Source organism: Nipponia nippon, unplaced genomic scaffold (genome assembly GCF_047370975.1).
Source record: "Nipponia nippon isolate SJK-2023a ecotype South Korea unplaced genomic scaffold, ASM4737097v1 scaffold_76, whole genome shotgun sequence".
In the NCBI taxonomy this organism is placed as follows: Eukaryota; Metazoa; Chordata; class Aves; order Pelecaniformes; family Threskiornithidae; genus Nipponia; species Nipponia nippon.
In genome coordinates this window covers 66,402-85,106 of record NW_028262398.1, presented here as the reverse complement: position 1 = coordinate 85,106, position 18,705 = coordinate 66,402, and the positions used below count along the sequence as shown (strand labels likewise).

General features: G+C 54.4%; 1 protein-coding gene across 1 annotated transcript; it reads right to left on the bottom strand.

The window, feature by feature from the left end:
• Window positions 1-365: 365 nt before the first annotated feature.
• LOC148050654 (olfactory receptor 14J1-like) lies at window positions 366-6,303 on the bottom strand. The gene is made up of 2 exons (XM_087741117.1): window positions 6,010-6,303; window positions 366-1,004 (listed from the first exon to the last, which is right to left on the bottom strand). The coding sequence occupies exons 1-2, from the start codon at window positions 6,301-6,303 to the stop codon at window positions 366-368; spliced, it is 933 nt and encodes a 310-aa protein (XP_087597243.1).
• Between the last annotated feature and the right edge of the window lie 12,402 nt (window positions 6,304-18,705).

Genomic DNA, 18,705 nt, shown 5'->3' with positions numbered 1-18,705 from the left:
GTGCTGCTGTGCCGGGACTCCTTTTGCCTCCACCTCTGCACACAGGCACTGCCCCTGCAGCTCCAGAGAAGTCTTGGAGGCAGGATCTCAGACTAACAAGCCACTGGAAGGTCCTTTATTTTCATTAAACACACAGACAGCACGGCTCCTCATGTACACAGTCTGTGGGTCACACAGAATCTGGATAGATATACATCATTAGAAATAGCAAAAATCATGACATTTCTTTGTGGACAAGATTACCAAAAGTAAAACAAAGCAAAAAAAACCCCAAAACTCAAAACCAACACCGAAAAAAATTACAGAAGGCAGGCTGGGCCTGTAACGAATTACAGTAAGTGATTTGCAGAAGATGACAAACAGTTTCATGCTTTTGAAAATAATCCAGTCATCAGTTTCCACACTGCATCCTTGAGCTCCTGGTTCCTCATGCTGTAGATGAGGGGGTTCACTGCTGGAGGCACCACAGAGTACAGAACTGCCACCACCACATCCAGTAATGGGGAGGAGGTGGCAGGGGGCTTCAGATAGGCAAACATGGCAGTGCTGACAAAGAGGGAGACCACAGCCAGGTGACGGAGGCACGTGGAAAAGGCTTTGTGCCATCCCTGCTCAGAGGGGATCCTCAGCACAGCCCTGAAGATCTGCACATAGGACACCACAATGAATACAAAACACCCATATCCTAAACAGGCAGTAACTACAAGGACCCCAACTTCCCCGAGGTAGGCACCTGAGCAGGAGAGCTTGAGGATGTGGGGGATTTCACAGAAGAACTGGTCCAGGGCATTGCCTTGGCAGAGGGGTAGCGAAAATGTGTTGGCAGTGTGCAGGAGAGTGTTGAGAAACCCAGTGCCCCAGGCAGCTGCTGCCATGTGGACACAAGCTCTGCTGCCCAGCAGGGTCCCGTAGTGCAGGGGTTTGCAGATGGCCACATAGCGGTCATAGGCCATGACAGTGAGAAGACAATACTCTGCTGTAGCACAGAAAAAGAAAAAAAAGACCTGTGCAGCACATCCCAAGTAGGAGATGGCCCTGGTGGGCCCACAGGGAATTGGCCATGGCTTTGGGGAGAGTGGTGGAGATGGAGCCCAGGTCGAGGAGGGAGAGGTTGGCTTCCTCTGGGCACTGGGACCTGTTCCAGGAGGAAAAGGCAGTGACAAGTTAGGGTAGACATCTCACAGCAAAACTTATTCCAGTTCTTATGGAAACCCCCCAAATTGCCTCTCCCCTTTCAGAAAACTTTTGGCTGGTCCCTTTTGTGAACACTGGTGGGTGCTGGCTGAGGATGCCCCACAAAGCAGGGGGCTCTGCTCTGGGCTCTGGAGGAGTCAGTTCTGCCCTACAACAAGAGAGAAATACAAACTGGGAGTGATGTTAATCCACTCGTGGTCTTAAAGAGCTTTTCAGCATTGTCACTCCCAATTCACTGAACTGCAGAGAAGAGCTGTGGGGATTTTGTTTTGTTTATCTGCTTCTAGTTGCCCCATCACAGTGAGTGGTATTTTTAAGGCAGAAATCGTTGGCATTTCTGCTTGTCTCCAAGAGAAACCTTGTGGGTTCTGTGAAGCCAAAGGACTATCCCTTCATGCAGAGTGAGGACAGCCAGTCTGTCCACCAGCCTGGTCTCAGCTGCCCTAGGCTGCCACTTCTTTGAGCTGGAGGACAATTATACCTAGATGTTCCCCTGAGAAGAAAGCGGACAATGGTGAGAGCAGGTGAATCCAGCTCCCAAGTGCAGGTCTCCAAACTGCTCCTACTGTCTCATCCTACCTGAGGAATATCTCAGCTCTCCCCTCGCAGCCAGGGCCACAGAGGGCTCATTACCGCTGCTTGCATACAGCCTCCCAGCAGCATTTCCATGGCCTTAGTACTGAGGGGCTGCCAGGTAACACAGAGATGGCATGGGAGAGCTGTGCCCTTCTGGAAGGCAGCCTGCAGCCCAGCAGGACCCCCCCGGGAAATAACTGAATGTCCTAAGGATCCTGTGACCTGAATGGAGAGTTGGCTCACTCAGCCCTGCAACCAGCATTGCCCGGAGCCCCCACCTTAGCTGGGAACAAAGGCAACATGAAGAGGAGAGGAAAAATGGAGAAATTCCCCAATCCTTCTGTTCATGGAGGCAGTACAGGGACAAACAGATGGGTACTCAGGAGGTTCGTCAGGGGTCCATCTGTCAAGGAGCTAACTCATGCCGTGGACCACATGGCCTTCGCGGTGAAGGCTCTGCTGGGTGGCAGAAGAGGTCAGGGGCTTGCTCCGGGGAAGGCATCTGCAGTGCAGGTCATGGCACGCGGGTGTATTAACCCCCCCTCCCACAGCATTTCTGGCAGCAGCTCCCTCTCACTCCCTGCCCATGGCTCTGCTGCCTGGAGCTCTCCCTGCCGGCAGATGTTTCTCTGTCCCCACATCTCCTCCCTTTTGGTGCTCACAGACCCCAGCCTGCCCACTGCATGCTCAGCTCTGCCCTGCAGGCCCCTCCTGGCAGCAGGGCACTGCCCAGGGGCATCTCTGTGTGTGCAGGGGCTCAGGAGCAGCTCAGAGAAGTCTTCATGAGAACTGGGGTCTTTGTGCCTTTGCCAGAGCGAAGAAGTAAATTCCCATCTGCCACTGCCCCCCAGCCAACAAAGAGTGGAAAACTCAAAGCACAGACTCCTTCGCTTTCAGGTAAATACTGCCTCGATGTCCTTCTTCAAAAGGACCCTCTGCAAATGCCCTGGGCTGATCGGGAGCTGTGAGCAGCTCTGACCCATGCAGCACCCTCTCCACTGCAGAAGGACCCTGCCCTGCCAGCTAGCACACCTTCCACCCACAGCTTCTCCCTGTAGCATTGTGGGGAGCTCCCTGGGCAGGCTGAGTGCTGACCCTGGCAGGCGACAGAGCCCCTGCCCCAGCACGCAGCCCCTGGAGTGCAGGGACCCTGCTCTGAAGTACAGCCCTGGGCACCCCTCAGTGCACACCCAGCTTCCCACCCTTGCAGACATCCCCGGGAGAAGGGAGCTTTCATGCCCTGTTCCTTATGGTGCTGCAGGGAAGCCCTGCTCTGGAGCATGTCCTTCTCCACAATAAAGAAACCCTGAGCGCCATCCTGCCAGATCCTAGCTGCAGCAAGATGTGCCAGCTCTAGGAGGCCCCTCCAGGACACTTGTGTATCACCCTGAAGCCAGAGACTTACTGTGTCAAGGACTGTGTAGATTTCTCCACCAGTGAACTCTCAGCATTCTCCCACTACACAGTGCCTGTAACATCTCTCGCACGTCTCTCCTGTCCCCTTGCACTTGCAGGCTGTGCCCTCCCCCTGCTGTGCTTTGCAGAGGAGCTGCTCCTTGCCAGGAGCTCCCTCCAGCCCAGGAGCCCAGCCCAGCTCAGCAGCAGAGGCCCAGCCCAAGGCAGCACTTTCTCTGCCCCCCTGGGCTCCCTCCAGGTGTCCCTGGGGCTCCAGGGAAACCTGCTGTGAAACAGACTGAAGCAACCACTGATGTTCCCTCCCACAGCTGGGGATAGAGACTTACTTCCAGTAGTGTAGTTTCTCTTACACTACTGAAGGGGTCTCAGCTCCCTCCCATGCAGACCATAACCCCCAGGAGCTGGGATTCCTCTTGCATAGTTCAGGTGTGCACAAAACAGGCACCTGCATGTGAGCTTCTTGTCTCAGCTCCCATGCTAATTACTGGAGATGGAGACCAGGAGTGAGCTGTTCAGACACAAACACCTGGTGACATTTGAGGTTCAGGAGGTGACCAAGATGCATGCTGGTCACTGTCAGCTGTAATGCAGCAGTCCATAGAGACAGGGCAGCATCTGGGGGCATCACCTTGGAGGCTGGTGGGAAATTCCATTGTCCAGGTAAATTGACAGCAGATGCCCACATGTAGGACAACTGAACCCGTAACAGTTGCTTATGTCCAGGACAGCCTATAGAGGTCTTCAGCAGACCAAATGCGGTCATGTGGCCCAAGGAGAGCTAAGTCTCTCTTTCTTTTCTCCATCAGTTGTATTATCTACATCTCCTTTGGCAGTTGTCTCATGTGCATCCCTCCATTGCCTAACCTAATTCAGGACACCTGAATCTTAATTTAATACCCAAATACAGGCCTGCAGAGCTACATGAGATGCCAGGGCTCTCCAGCCCAACTGCATGCAGCTGACATGGACAGCACAGGGCCTATCCAGGAACCCCCTCCCCATTCAGACTCATTGTGTGACAGGCACCACCCCGCTTCGGTGTACTGGGTGTGGCTGGGATAGGGTTAATTTTCTTCATAGCAGCCCGTATGGTGTGTGCTTTGGATGGGGTGTCCAGCACACACAGGCACAGACCAGAGCCTGCTCTGCTGGTCCTTCACGTCTCTCCCAGGTTTAGAGCCTGTCTGATGTGAAAACCGGAGACATTCTTGGGTGCCAACGACTGAAGTCTCCCATGAGCGTCCATGACACTGCTGTGTGCCTCAAACCTGCACACTCACACACTTGAGCTCTTCACAAGGGTTTTCCTCTCCTGGGCACTTCTCTGGGCATGTTCTCTCGAGCCACTTTGAAAGAAGACCTAAGCCTTCAGGCACTGCCCTCAGAAGATCCTTTTTCATAGAATCATAGAATCATTCAGGTTGGAAAGGACCTCTGAGATCATCGAGTCCAACCTGTTAACCTAACTGCCTGGTCCACCTCTAAGCCATGTCCTTAAGCACCATATCCATATCCACAGGTTTTCTGAATACTTCCAGGACTGTGATTGTACCACTTCCCTGGGCAGTCTGTTCCAATGCCTAACCATTCTCACCGTGAGGAAATTTTTCCTAATAGCTAATCTGAAACGCTATTATGGAGGCCAGCTCTGTCACAGAGGTGCCCATTGCCTGTCCGTGCCTGCGGTCACAGGACTGCCGCACCACAGGACTGTGACCAAGCTGCCAGAGCACTCCGACCGTGCAGCAACACAAGGGCTGAGAAGGAGAGTGTGGAAGTGGAAAGAGAGCAGCTTGGGAAAGACCAAGAACTGGTGCTCCCTGGCAGTGCTGCTGTGCCAGGGCTGTTTTTCCTCTCCACCTCTGCACCAAGGTTCTCCACCTCTGCACCAAGGTACTCCACCTGCAGCTTTACAAAGGTCTGAGGGGAAGGATCTCAGATAAACAAGGTGCTGAAGGGTCCTTTATTTTGTTTAAACACACAGAGAGCACGGCTCCTCATTTACACAGTCTGGATCACAAAAAACAGGTGGATATTGAAACAGATGAAGACAAGCACTTTGTTTGTGGACAGCATTATTACAACTAAGAAAAGCCAAAACCAAACTACCACAAGAAAGTCTCAGCCTATAATGAGTTACATTACAAGTGAGCAATGAGATTTGCGCAAAGAAGATGGGCAGTTTCTTGCCGATTAACAGCATCCAGTCAAAAGTTTCTTCACGGAACCCTTCAGCTCCTTGTTCCTCATGCTGTAGATGAGGGGGTTCACTGCTGGAGGCACCACTGAATACAGAACTGCCACCACCAGATTTAGAACTGGAGAGGAGATGGAGGAGGGCTTGAGGTAGGCAGACATGGCAGTGCTGACATACAGGGAGACCACGGCCAGGTGAGGGAGGCACGTGGAAAAGGCTTTGTGCCGTCCCTGCTCAGAGGGGATCCTCAGCACGGCCCTGAGGATCTGCACATAGGACAACACAAGGAAAACAAAACACCCAAATGCGAAACAGACACTAACCACAATAAGCCCCACTTCCCTGAGGTAGGCATCTGAGCAAGAGAGCTTGAGGATCTGGGGGATTTCACAGAAGAACTGGTCCAGGACATTGCCTTGGCAGAGGGGTAGGGAAAATGTGTTGGCCGTGTGCAGCACAGCATGGAGAAACCCAGTGCCCCAGGCAGCTGCTGCCATGTGGACACAAGCTCTGCTGCCCAGGAGGGTCCCGTAGTGCAGGGGTTTGCAGATGGCCACGTAGCGGTCATAGGCCATGACAGTGAGAAGAAAATACTCTCCTCCAAACAAGAAGAGAAAGAAAAAGACCTGTGCAGCACATCCCAAGTAGGAGATGGCCCTGGTGCCCCACAGGGCATTGGCCATGGCTTTGGGGAGAGTGGTGGAGATGGAGCCCAGGTCAAGAAGGGAGAGGGTGAGGAGGAAGAAGTACATGGGGGTGTGGAGGCGGTGGTCGCAGGCTATGGCGGTGATGATGAGGCCGTTGCCCAGGAGGGCAGCCAGGTAGATGGCCAGGAAGAGGCAGAAGGGTAAGAGCTGCAGCTCCTGTGTGTCTGTAAATGTCAGGAGGAGGAACTCGTTCGTGGAGCTGCCATTGGACATTTGCTGCGTCTGGGCATGGAAACTGCCAAAGGAGAGAAAAGAGAAAAATTCAGAGAAGCTTCTCTGAGCCAAATTTCATTCATTCATTGTGCAATACCTAAGGGTGTTTTTCTTTCCTGGGGAACTGTTACACAGCTCCAAGGCTTCAGCTCTGGTTTGTGCTGGCTGAGTGTGCTGTGCAGAGCCGTGCCCTCTCCCCAGGGGCTCCGGAAGGGTCAGCCCTGCTTTCCAGCAAGGACCCATGGAGGCAGCAACAGCCCAGGGTGTTTGGAGGGAGGCTTCCTGGGGAGGAGTTCCCTGTGCTGCACTAGAGCGGAGGGCAAAAAGCCCAGAAGGACGCTTTCTTCCCCAGAGGAAGGTGGGAGATGAGGCGCAGCAAACGTGTGTCGGTACACTGTGTTTTAGTATGCAGACACCCCCATCCCACTTGGGAAATGGTCTTGGAAAGGGTCACATTCCCCCGTTGCCCCGTTGCTCTCAGTGCAAACCTGCGTCAGTGCTCCCATGCAGGAGGGCTGCTCTGTCCATCAGCCTGGTGCCCAGCTGCTCTGGGCTTGCACCGCTCTCAGCTGCAGGACGACTGCACCCAGACGTTGCTCTGGAAAAGACACTGGACTGTCCTGGGAGCAGAGGGGTCCTGTTCCAGGTGCAGAGTTCAAAACACCTCTCCTTTCCAGCACAGCTCTGCGGAGTATGAGGAAGAGGACAGGGCAAGGATGCTGATTGGCATGGGCAGATCGGGTGCTCTCAGACATCTCCAAGGTCCTGCAGGAGAGCTGTGCCCTTCTGGAGGGATGCTCACAGCCCCGCAGGACTCCCTGCCCAGCATAATCAGGTGTCTTACGGTGCTGTCTGCTAAGGGAAGCAGTGCCTCATTGCCCAAGCACTGAGTGCAGTGTCTGGAGCCTGGAAAACGAAGAGAGGGCTTGGGCACCTTGGTCCCATGGAAACACCTCCAGGGCAGCGCCCTCCAGGTCAGGGCCAGAGCAGGCACTCCACACCCCCACCCCTTGCCCCACACCACCACCGTTACTGCCAGGGACCCCACGAGCAGGAAGAAGAGCAGCACAAGCAGGGGCAGGAACAAAGAAGAACTCTGTGACTCTCCTCCTAAGGGAAGCAAGGAGAGGAGAGGCGGCAGGGCACTCAGGAAAGCCTTCTCCTTACCCAGCAGAGCACAGCACCTCCCAGTTAGCAAAAGCGCAGGGCAGTCGCTCTCAGCCCCTTTGCCCTGCAGAGGGAAGCGGCCACGTGTCAGGAGAGATGGCCCTCTGCTGTGCCAGAGCTCTGGCTGCAGAGGAGGCAACTCCTGCCCTGGACCACACAGCCTTGAGGGCAGAGGCTGTGCTGGGTGGGAGACGAGAGCAGGGGTCTTGCGCAGAGGCAGGTGTCTGCATTGGAGGGCATGACAGGGAGCTTCCCAAATTCTCCCTCCCATGCCATTTGGGGTTGGAGTTTCCTAGAGCTCTCTGCCCATGTCTCTGCTGCCTGGAGCTCTCCTTGCCGGGAACTGTTTCTCTGCCCTCCAGTTTTTCCCTGTCAGGGATCACCGACCCCATCACCCACTCCTGTCTGCTCAGCTCTGACCTGAAGAAACCTCCCAGTTTCAGGAACTCTCTAGAGGTACTCCCCACTTGCAGGCAGTAAGGAGCAGGCCAGACAAACCCTGCTGAGGCCAGCAAAGGTGATGCTGGTGCTCTCTGGAGGTAGAGGAGTGGATGGAAGCAGTTGCCTTGGCTCCTACCAGACCTACTGATTTCTCAGCATGGCAGCTCAGGACTCTCAGGCTCCCTCGCCAAATGCAGCAGCACCTTTTCCCTTTGTCCTGAAACAGCAGGAAACTGGAAGCACGGCCTCAGGAAAGCTCTTTAGCTGTAAGGTATCCCCTGCCTTGCTCTTCCTCTGCAAGAGTGCCCTCTGAAATGCCCTGGGCAGCTCTGGCTGCACACCCTGCCTTCACCCCTTCCCCCTTGTCTAACATGAGCCCCTGGGCTGGGAGGCCTCCTGACAGACCCTGGAGGCTATGAACGCTTTCGGAGACCCTTCCCGCAACGGCAGCTGCATTGCCCTGCACCAAGAGACTTACCGTGTCAAGGGCTGGAAAGGTTTCTTCCCTTGCAGCTCTCCTCTCTCCTCCCACTCCAGCCTGCCTTTAATCTCGCTCTGCCCTACTCCTTTGCCCAGAGCCCTGCTGCGCTTGGCAGAGGAGTTGCTCCTTGGCAGAGCTGTCTCTCTGCACTGCTGCCTGCTTCCCAGGAGCTCCCTCCACCCCAGGAGCCTGTCTCAGCCCCGGAGGAGGGCACCTGCCCAAGACGTCACTTTCTCTGCCCCCCACCCCGCTCGGCGCTCCCTCCAGGTGTCCCTGGGGCTCTCCAGGAACCTGCTTGGGAAGAGACCGATGTTGCCTGTCTCACCTCTGCAGAGAGGTTTCTTTGCAGCAGTGGCCTTTCTCCTCTCCCAGACACAGTTAGCTCTGAGAATCCCCCTGCCTTGGCCCATCATGAGGCAGGACACCTGGACACTGCCAGGGAGGCAGCTCCTTCAGCCACGCTGAGGGAAGGCAATCAGCTGAGTCAATGGAGGCATCTCATGCTGGATTTGTAGTGCTGGGGCTGGAAGGGACCTCAGCTCCCTCCCCTGCCTGCCACAAGCCCCCAGGAGTTTTCTCCTTTCTCCTCACAGAATGACAGAAATGTTGAGGTTGGAAGGGACCTCTGGACTTTCCCTTCCCCTTTGTGAACCCATGTTAAATACAAGTCCCATTGAACTCATTTGATATCCTTCTGGGATAAGGTCACCATCCTAGTGGATGAAGGCAAGGTGGTGGGTGTAGATTTCCCGGATTTCAGTAAGGCTTTTGGTACTGTCCCTCACAGCATCCTTCTGGACAAGTTGTCCAACTGGGGGATGAGCGGGTTCACGGTGCGCTGGGTGAAGAACTGGCTGAAGGGCAGGGCTCAAAGGGTCGCAGTGAATGGGGCTGCATCTGGCTGGCCACTGGTCCCCAGCGGTCTTCCTCAGGGCTCAATCCTAGGGCCAGTTCTGTTCAATATGCTTATCGATGATCTGCGTGCAGGAGTCGAATGAACCACTAGCAAGGTTGCTGATGATACCAAACTGGGAGGTGCTGTTGACTCTCTCGAGGGACAAGAGGCCTTGCAGAGGGATCTAGATAGACTGGAGCATTGGGCTATGATTAATGGGATGAAATGGAACAAGTCAAAATGCCAGATTCTGCACCCAGGATGCAGTAACAGCGGGCACAAGTATAAATTGGGAGAGGAGTGGCCCTGCAGAAAGGGATCTGGGGGTGCTGGTCGACAGCAGGCTCCACAGCAGTCAGCAGTGTGCCCTGGCAGCCGGGAGGGCAAACCGTGTTCTGGGGTGCATCAAACACAGCAAAACCAGCCGGTCAGCAGAGGGGATTATCCCGCTGCATTCAGCGTTGGTGAGGCCTCACCTGGAATACTGTGTGCGGTGCTGGGCCCCACCATTGGAGAAGGATGTTCAGGTCCTTGAATGCATCCAGAGGAGGGCACCAAAGCTGGTGAAAGGGCGGGAAGGCATGTCCTCTGAGGAGCAGCTAAGGGCTTTGGGCTTGTCTAGTTTGGAGAGAAGGCGGCTGAGGGGCGACCTCATGGCTCTCTCCAGCTGCCTGAGGAGGGGACGTGGAGAGGGAGGTGCTGATCTCTTCTCCCTGGGATCCGGTGATAGGACACGTGGGAATGGCTCAAAGCTGCACCAGAGGAGGTTCCGACTGGATATCAGGAAACATGTCTGTACTGAGAGGGTGGTCAAACCCTGCAACAGGCTTCCTAGAGAGGCGGTCGATGCCCCAAGCCTGTCAGTGTTTAAGAGGCATTTGGACAATGCCCTTAATAACTTGCTTTAACTTTTGGTCAGCCCTGAATTGGTCAGGCAGTCAGAGTAGATGATCATTGTAGGTCCCCTCGAATTAAACTCTTCTGCTCTGCTCTGGTCTGGTTTATATGCTATGCTATGCTATTCTACTCATTTAATCAAAACAGGTGACAGTTGTGTGACAAGCAGTGGGCCTACAGCTCTTCCTGGCAGTGCACGTGTGGGCCGCAGCACCTCAGCTGTGGCACCAGGCTGGAGGACAGCCTTCTCACGGGGAAACCTGAGCAGCTCCTGCTGGGCTGGGCTGTGCTGCATGCACAGTGTGGTCTTCACGCCTGTGCTGTGCTGCACAGATCCCTGGGCCGCAGGACAACCTCGGCAGCTCATTGCCACCAAGGAGCCTGCCGGCAGCTCCCACTCTCCACTGGCCAGGAGGCCACCTGCCTGGCTTTGCCTGCACCTAACAGTGCAGCAACAAGTTCTCATGAGAACGTTGTTTCTGTTGGACTGTACAAAGGATAAATAACGTTGTTTCCTGGCACCTCGTGTAGCCCTGGCACCTCATGGAGCTCCACGGGCCTGGATTTGAACATGAAAGTCAGCAGATTCCCTGAATGCTGTCAGGCAACGTGGGGCTGAACATGAGGCAACGGCCAATATCTCCACGTCAGTGGAGATCTCGTAAACACAGCAGAAGGAGGAGAGAGAGACGGAGTTCTCCCTATGGCACAGGACTCAAATCATTCAGATGAATAACTCTATAAACTGCCCTGAGCGTCATGAGCAGGGACAGTTTTAAGGTCCAAAACTGATGGCAGAGCCCAAAGTCTCCTTTTCAGGGCCCAAAGCCTCCTTTTCTGGATCCAACCCCTCCTTTTATGGTCCAAATGCTCACTTCAAGGCCCAAAGCCTCATTTTTAAGATTCACATTTTCACCTTAGAATCCAAAGCCTCACTTTCAGGGATCAAAGGCTCATTTTAGGCTACAAAGTCTCTTTTTTAGGCACCAAAGCTTCACATTCATGGTCCAAAGGCTCCTTTTCAGTTTGCAAATCTCCTTTTTAGATCCCAAAGCTGCACTTTCAGTATTTAAAGCCGCAATTTCAGGCTCCAAAGGCTCAGTTTTAGGATGCAGCCAGTGGTATTGAGGGCCCAAGTCACATCTTGAGTTTCCAAACCCTCATTTTTAGGGCCAACTCCCTGTTTTAGGGCTCAGAGCTTCATTTTTAGAGTACAAAGCTTTGATTCCAGGCTTGAAAGCCTCCTTTTGATGGTCCAAACCCTCATTTGCAGGGTCCTCAACCTCATTTACCATTTCCAGGCCTCACTTTTAAGATTCAAGGACTCATTTCAAGGGCCCAAAGCATCATTTTTAAGTCCCCAGTTCTGACTTTGAAGGTCCAAAGCCTCATTCCCAGACTCCCAAGCCTTCTTTATAGTGATTTCTTAAGGAGTCCAAAGGCTCATTTTTGGGCTCAAACCCTCAGTTTTAGCTTCTAAAACCTCCTTTTCTGGGACCAGAGCCTCCCTTTCAGGAACCATAGCCTCATTTTTAGGATCCAGTCTGCAATTTGGACGGACCAAAGCCTCATTTTGACAGTCCAAATGCTCATTTGGTGGGCCCAAAGCCTCATTTGAGGGTCCAAACTCCTCATTTAGGCTACAAAGCCTCATTTGTTTCATGTCCCAAGCCTCATTTTGAGCCTCCAAAGACCCATTTGTAGGGTGCAAAGCCTTAGGTTTTGGTCCCAAAGCATCATTTTAGGGCACCAAACCTGATTTCAGGGTTCAAAACCTCCATTTCATTGCCCAAGCCGCGTTTTGAAGGCCCAAATCCTCCTTTGGAGGCTCCAAACTCTCATTTCTATGCTCCAAAGCCCCCTTTGACAGCTCAAAGCCTTCACTGGGGTGCCCAAACCCTATATTCAGGACCAAAGCTTCAGTTCTTGGGGCCAGAGAGGAACCAATGGGTTTCCTTCGTTTTCACGGTCCCAAGTGTCATTTGTAGCGTCTAGCCCATGCTTTCTAGTGCCAAAAGAGTCCTTCTGAGGGCCAAAATCCTCATTTTTTTTGTTCCAAACGTCTCTTTTATTCTGCATAGCCTTTTTGGGAGGCCCACAGTTTCATTTTCAGGGTTTAAACTCTCACTTTCAGGGCACCAAGCCTCTTTTCAGGGTCCAAAGCTACATTTAGAGGGTCCAAGGCCTCATTTTTACTTTCTAAAGGCTTAGTTTTGCTTCCAAAGCATCATTTTGGACTTCAAAGCTTCATGTTAGTGGTCCAAAGCCTCTGTTTCAGATTGCAAAGTCTCCTTTATAGACTCCAAAGCCTCCTTTTGACTTTCTAAAGCCTCAATTTCAGGCTCCAAGGTGGCATTTTGAGGATCCAGACAGTCGTTTTGAGGGCCCAAGCCACATCTGGAGTGTCCAAACCCTCATTTTTAGAGTCCAAACCCCTCTTTGAGGGCTCACAGCCTCATTTTTAGGGCCCAAAGCTTCCTTTTTAGAGTACAATCCTTTGATTCTAAGATTGAAAGCCTCCTCTTTAAGGCCCAAAGCCTCATTTTCAGGTTCCACACCCTCATTTGCAATATTTCCAAGCCTCGCTCTTAAGGTTCAAGGATGCATTTAAAGGTCGCAGAGCGTCCTTTTTAAGACCCCAGTTCTGCTTTTGAAGGTCCAAAGCCTCACTTTTAGAGTCCCAAGCCTCATTTATAGGGTCCAAACCTGTCTTTTACTAACAATAGCCTTTTTTCAGGACACACACTGTACGGGCTGGCGAGGGCTGGATCCTTGGTGCTCCGTGGCAGGTGGGCTGGATCTCCAGGCACAGGCGGTGGCTGCTGGCATCGGGTCTGACTCTCAGGGGTTCTGCGGCATGCGGGACAGCTGTCTGGGCGTGTGGGGTGGCTGCTGGTGTCAGGCCGGGCTCACGAAGCTGCAGAGAGGCACCTGTGAAGAGAGGAGGCTGCTGAGGCCCCGCCGCAGCTGCGGTGCCACGTGGGTGCCAGGGTGCGGGGCAGCGCTGGGCACCCTGTGGGGTTTGGGCACCTGGCTGCACGTGGGAGCTGTGGGCACGGAGAGCTTTGTGCAGAAAACGGGGCGCCCCGCACCCCTCGGCTGGGGCTCTGCTCGCCTGCCCATGGCTCGTCTCCTCTCGGCCCTGACCATCCTGACCTGCCTGCTCTGCATGTGCCGGGAAGGAGACCTGACCCCGGCAGGCCGAGGGGACCAAAGCCGGGCACGGCACTGCAGGGCCAGGAGAGCCTCCTGGTCGCCTTTCTCAGCGTGCCTGGCAGGGACCAGCGCTCGCCTCCATGCCCATCCCTGACCAGGCAAGGGGACAGCCTCGGCTCGCTGTTCGCTGAGGTGCTCTCCATCCTCTCTTCACAAGACCTATCCAAAGGGATACGTACCCCTGCACAGACAAAAGCCCTGCCTGTGCTGAGAACGCCCACGCTGGCAGCGTTGGGCTGCAGGTGGGACAGACTGACTCTTTCTCCAACGCAAGGCACAGAGCTGGGAAGGTTCGTCACCATGGTCTGCGTTGCTGGGACACCTTGGCTGCGGTGAACATCTGGGATTTACGGCATCACCTAACAGAGTGATTTCTGCTGCGGGGTTCACTGGTAGGGAGATGTGACTATTGCAGTTCTCACTTTCTATGCCAATGTCATCCCTTGTTGTTTTTACTTTCTGACCTTCCTCTGCCTACGTCTCTCGCTGGGTCTGCTCTTGTCGAGGCAGGGTCACTTGTAACCCACACTTGCCACAGTAAGAAGGGGTTTCAGAAAAGAATGCCCATGAATTGAGAGGCCAGTTAAAGCATCTTACAGCAGAAACCTCAGCCGAGTCTAGCCAATAAGGAACTCGGCACTCCAGAATACTCTCAATGCTTCGTGACCAATAGCAGCCATCTCCTACAGAAGTTTGGCAAAAAAACCTCCCAACAACTCACCGTTTTCTCTTCCTCCACAGACAGATCACACCACACAATGCCATCCCAAACAGCACCGAGCCCAAGACTGCCACGGCGCCTTCTATGCAGTATTTCTGGAAATCATTGGGATCCACAGCATTTGAGCTTCTCCTGCCATCCACACCTGGAGGAACAATTCTGCACGTTAGGGTGTCCTGCGCACGACTGGCACTCTCACAGGAGGGCTGACATTGCCAGGAAATGCTCTCTCTCACTTTGTTGGCATCTCTGAAGGAGTGAACATCCTGGGCCTGCAATGTTTCAGTAGAAACAAAGGAAACTCCCAAAGCCATTGCAAACCAATGCACTCTGGAGCCTCTCTTTCTCCACCCCTGCATCAGGGAGTGCCACCCCCAGCTCTCCCTCCCCAGCCCAGCACCCACACCCCAAGGGGACGGAGTCAGGCCCTCTCACGAGACACCTCAACATTGCTCTCCCCCTTTTCCTTTTCTCCACCGTGGGCACCACTTGCAGGCAGAGGTGCCCTCTAAGCCTGTGCCTCATCTGCCAGTGAATCCCTTTGCCCCTCAGCTCACAGCAGGGATCCCCCTCTCTTGGGCCTAGGGCCTCTAGGGACGCACGGCAAGCTCTGCGATGCGGGTACTGAGGGAGGTCCATTCGATCAAGAGTCACATTTCCCATTGTCTACTGAACGTGGTTCAGATGGCCTCCTTCCCAAAATGGCAGGGTTCTGAAATCCCGGGGAAAGGGGTGCGGTAGGAGGCGAGCACTTCACCACATCCACAGAGGGTTACCGGTGTCTCTCTGGCACACTGCTGGCAAGAACCTCCACACCCCCGAGACGACAGTCATCCTCAGAGAGCCGCTCCTGGCTCCCTTCAGAACACTTGCTCTGTACTCATAGTTCGGCTGCTGACACCATGTGCAGTAGCCGGCAGCAGGGGAAGAGCCTGCAGACACCCAGGGATTTTGAGATCTGACACTGGATGACCCAGGGACAGCAATTACCTGGCACGCCGGTTGGTTGAATTGCCCCCATTCTTCCATCAGAGACTGGCAATGAGGGACTGCCTCCTTCCTCAAGCGCCTCCTTCTCCACGGTCTCACGGTCCATCTCTTTAGAAAGAAACGGGGTCAGTTTAAGTAGAAGTAACCGTTCCTCCTCAGGAACACGGTATCTTCAGGAGGCAAAATACATTAATAACACTCAGAAACAAAGCCTGGGCGTTTGGGGGTGCACCTCATCACTGGTCCAAACAATGTGTCATTCACGGAAAAAATTTAAGCCCTGGACACTTTCCAGTTTACCAGTAGATGGGAAAACCTGACCTGCTGAGAGACTGGGAGATTGCAGGTCATCTTCCTGTTCGCATTCCACTCAGTTCATTTTGGGCAAACTGCAAGGTGACGGTAAAATACTTCCTTCAGAGAGGACAGAGGGACGCTGCAGCCAACTCAGCTGGGGAAAGAGCCCTTCGGAGCAGCACGTCCCATCATGCCAGCCCCATCATACACTAAGGGTAACAGCCCCACACAGTGGAATGAACCCCAAGCTCTTGCAACCATGTTCTGGGCACTTTCACAAGTGGCAGGGAAGAGCCCACAGCCCCCCAAAACAAGAGGAAAGCCACAACCAAGGTATCTAAAACACAACTACACACAGAGAGCTAAAATTCACAGCCTTTCATTTCAGCTGCCTTCAAGGTAGCTGTCCGGCCTCAAGCTGGGTGTCCAGCTTTCACCTGTCCCTGACCACGAGCTGTCACACACAGTCCTCAAACATCAAGGACAACAACGGGGCTGGACCAGGCGGTGAAGTCGGGGCTGCTCCGACCCTGGCCACGGCATGCCTGCAGCCCCGGCAAAGTCTGCCGGTCTCAGCGACCCCAAGCTGCCTGCGCATCCTCTCTGCCGCCCAAGGGCTCTCTCCCCTCCGGCCACTGGCAGCAAGGTGTGAGCACCACCAGTTCCTGCCAGCTGGATACCAGCGTCTGCCCAGAACAGCTCTGGCCAGCAATGGGATAACTGGGGCAGCAGCTGTGCCTGGCACTCAGCTGCAACCACAACTGGCAGCAGAGACTCTGCACCATCTCTGCAGCTCACCAGCACCTGCGAGGTGTGCAATCGAGTGTCAGTGCAGCGAGGCTCTCATCGAGCCCTTGCTGCTTGTGCTGCCTATGGCTTGTCCATACAGGTGTCTACAAGCTCAGCTTCCCAAGCCTCCTGCTTAAGAGTGATATACACCCACCATGTGCCGCTTTCTCCAGTTGTCCCAGGATTTCCTTTAGGACTTCTGATGACTGCTGGGAAGATTGCCCTAGGCTGGCTTTATACTTTGCTCTTTGAGGACCTTAACAGAAAGGATCCAGTTAGATTTCTCACTACTAAAATACTGAAAACGAGAGCTTAGCCTGTGAAGTCAGCCAAGACTGACTACTCACCCCTGGGATGCCAGCTGAGCTCCAGCGCAGGATTCAGCCGAGGAGCTGGAGCCACATCTGCAACCAAACACCCATGACACGTTTCCATCATACACTGTGATACACACCACCATAACTGAATAGCAGAACATACACGGGGATCACGGAATGTCACGGCACACACAGTGCAGGTCTATATTCTCACACCCGCACACATTTGGGCTTTGAGCTGGCAGCTCTCAAAGGCAGTAAAAAGCCATGACGTACCCATGCGATCTCCCTGCGCCTCAGCCCTGGCACCCAGCCGGGAAGCTGGATATCCATCGCCCCCCGCAACCTCTGGAAACAAACAGAAGAGAGCAGCTCCCGTGAAATATTTCAGTAGACTTCCTCAGAGCTGAATGGCAGGGAATGCAGTTCAAACGCGGGATTGCTCCATGGCACTCCGCTCTCCCTTCCTACTCAGGAGCATCGTGCAGACGGTTCCTGGGTGCCTGGAACATGCTGATCCAAAACAACCCATGCACGGAGCTGTCGGGAGAAAGGACTCCCTGGAGCTCCCACCAGCTCTAAACTCAACCCCAACAAGCCCGCTGGCCTTGCAGCAGGCACCTGAAGCAGCACAGGCTCGCAGAGTCTGGCAAAGACAGCTTCCCAAGGCAGAGTGCCCCAGGGGACATCACTCAGCCTGACCCATTCCCTCTCTGCTCTTCTGCATGTCAGAGCACATGCCAAGAAATTATTAAGTACAATTTCATAGGAACAGAATATGAAACCCTAAATGCTCGTGCATTCACGTGACATACCTGTGGGATCGCCCTGAGGTTCCCGGACAAGATCAGGCTGAGAAGTCTGGTCGCCGTCGCCTACAGGCACAGCTGTAATCAAGCACGTTTCCATTAGATGTTGTGAGCTACTTCTTTCCCAGTGACCTGCAGTGACCCCTGCAAAAGCCCCCTGCAGCAGCTGCAGCCCCTGTGCCTCCCTGCAGGGCGTCTGCCTCCCGCTTGCCCGAGGAGCTGGCCACAGCCCACCCGTCTCAGCCCAGCCCTGCTGCTCTCCCGGCCCTGCCCCACTACAACCCTGGCCCTGCTGCCACCCCGAGGTGTGGTGGGCTCCGCTCCATGCTGCCCAGGGCTGGGTGCCGTCCCTTGCCCATCTGCCTACCTAATTCCCGCGCTCGCCACGGAGCAGCCTGTGCCTCCCAGGCTTGCAGGGCCACCAGGAGAAGGAGAAGAAGGAGGTGGGTGGGGGCCACAGCCCCCCACGCCTGCACCATGCTGCTGCTGCTGCTGCTGGCACTGCCAGAGTGGTGCCCGCGGCACAGCAGAGCACATCACGGAGAGGCACAGCGGGGGTCTGTGACCTCACAGACCGGCCTCCCCATCGCAGCCACGCCCCCATGGTTTCGCCCCTCCCCCTGGAACGCCCCGCCCCCACATCTCCCCTCCGGAGTGCGGGGCTCCCGCAGGGGAGGGAGAAGGAGACTGCCGAGCTGGAACTGAATCTGGCTGCTGCCCTCAAAGACAATAAACGATGTTTTGAGAAATGCATTACCCACAAAAGGAGTCTAGGGAGAATCTCCATCCTTTACTGGAGGCAGGGGGAAACAGGGCCAAAGGCCAAGGAAAAGGCTGAGGTACTTAATGCCGCCTTTCCCTCAGTCCAAGGCTCCTCAGTCCAAGGAGCTGATTGTTTTGTACTGCACTGACACAGGGCAAAAAAGAAAGGCTGTTTGTCTTGTCTGAACGAACGGCTGGAGAACTGTTACTCACTTGGGCCAGCTGTGAGCTTGGTGTTTGCCCTGGCACATCCAGAGGTGGGATACACTGGAGGCACACACTGCCCGTTCCTGGTCACGGAGGGCTCCAGACAGCAATGAGGACCTGGAGAGCAGCTGTCTCCCACGGCGGGTTTTGCCCCTTTCCATGTGTAAGCCGGGGCTTTGGTTTTGGTGGGAGTGAAATGAATGAACCTAGGAAGAAAGGCATATGAAAGGTCACCGGCAGGCAACTGCCCATTTAAAGCTCCTGTGTACCTGGAGCAGTTGGAATTGCCAGCCTCATCAAATTGCCTTTAAATTATTCCCTGTAAATGACCTTAACAGGAACCGGGGCCTTCTGCCAGCACAGTTCCAGGGAATATTGGCCGGGGCAGGGAGGGGGAAGGGAGGATGGGGTGG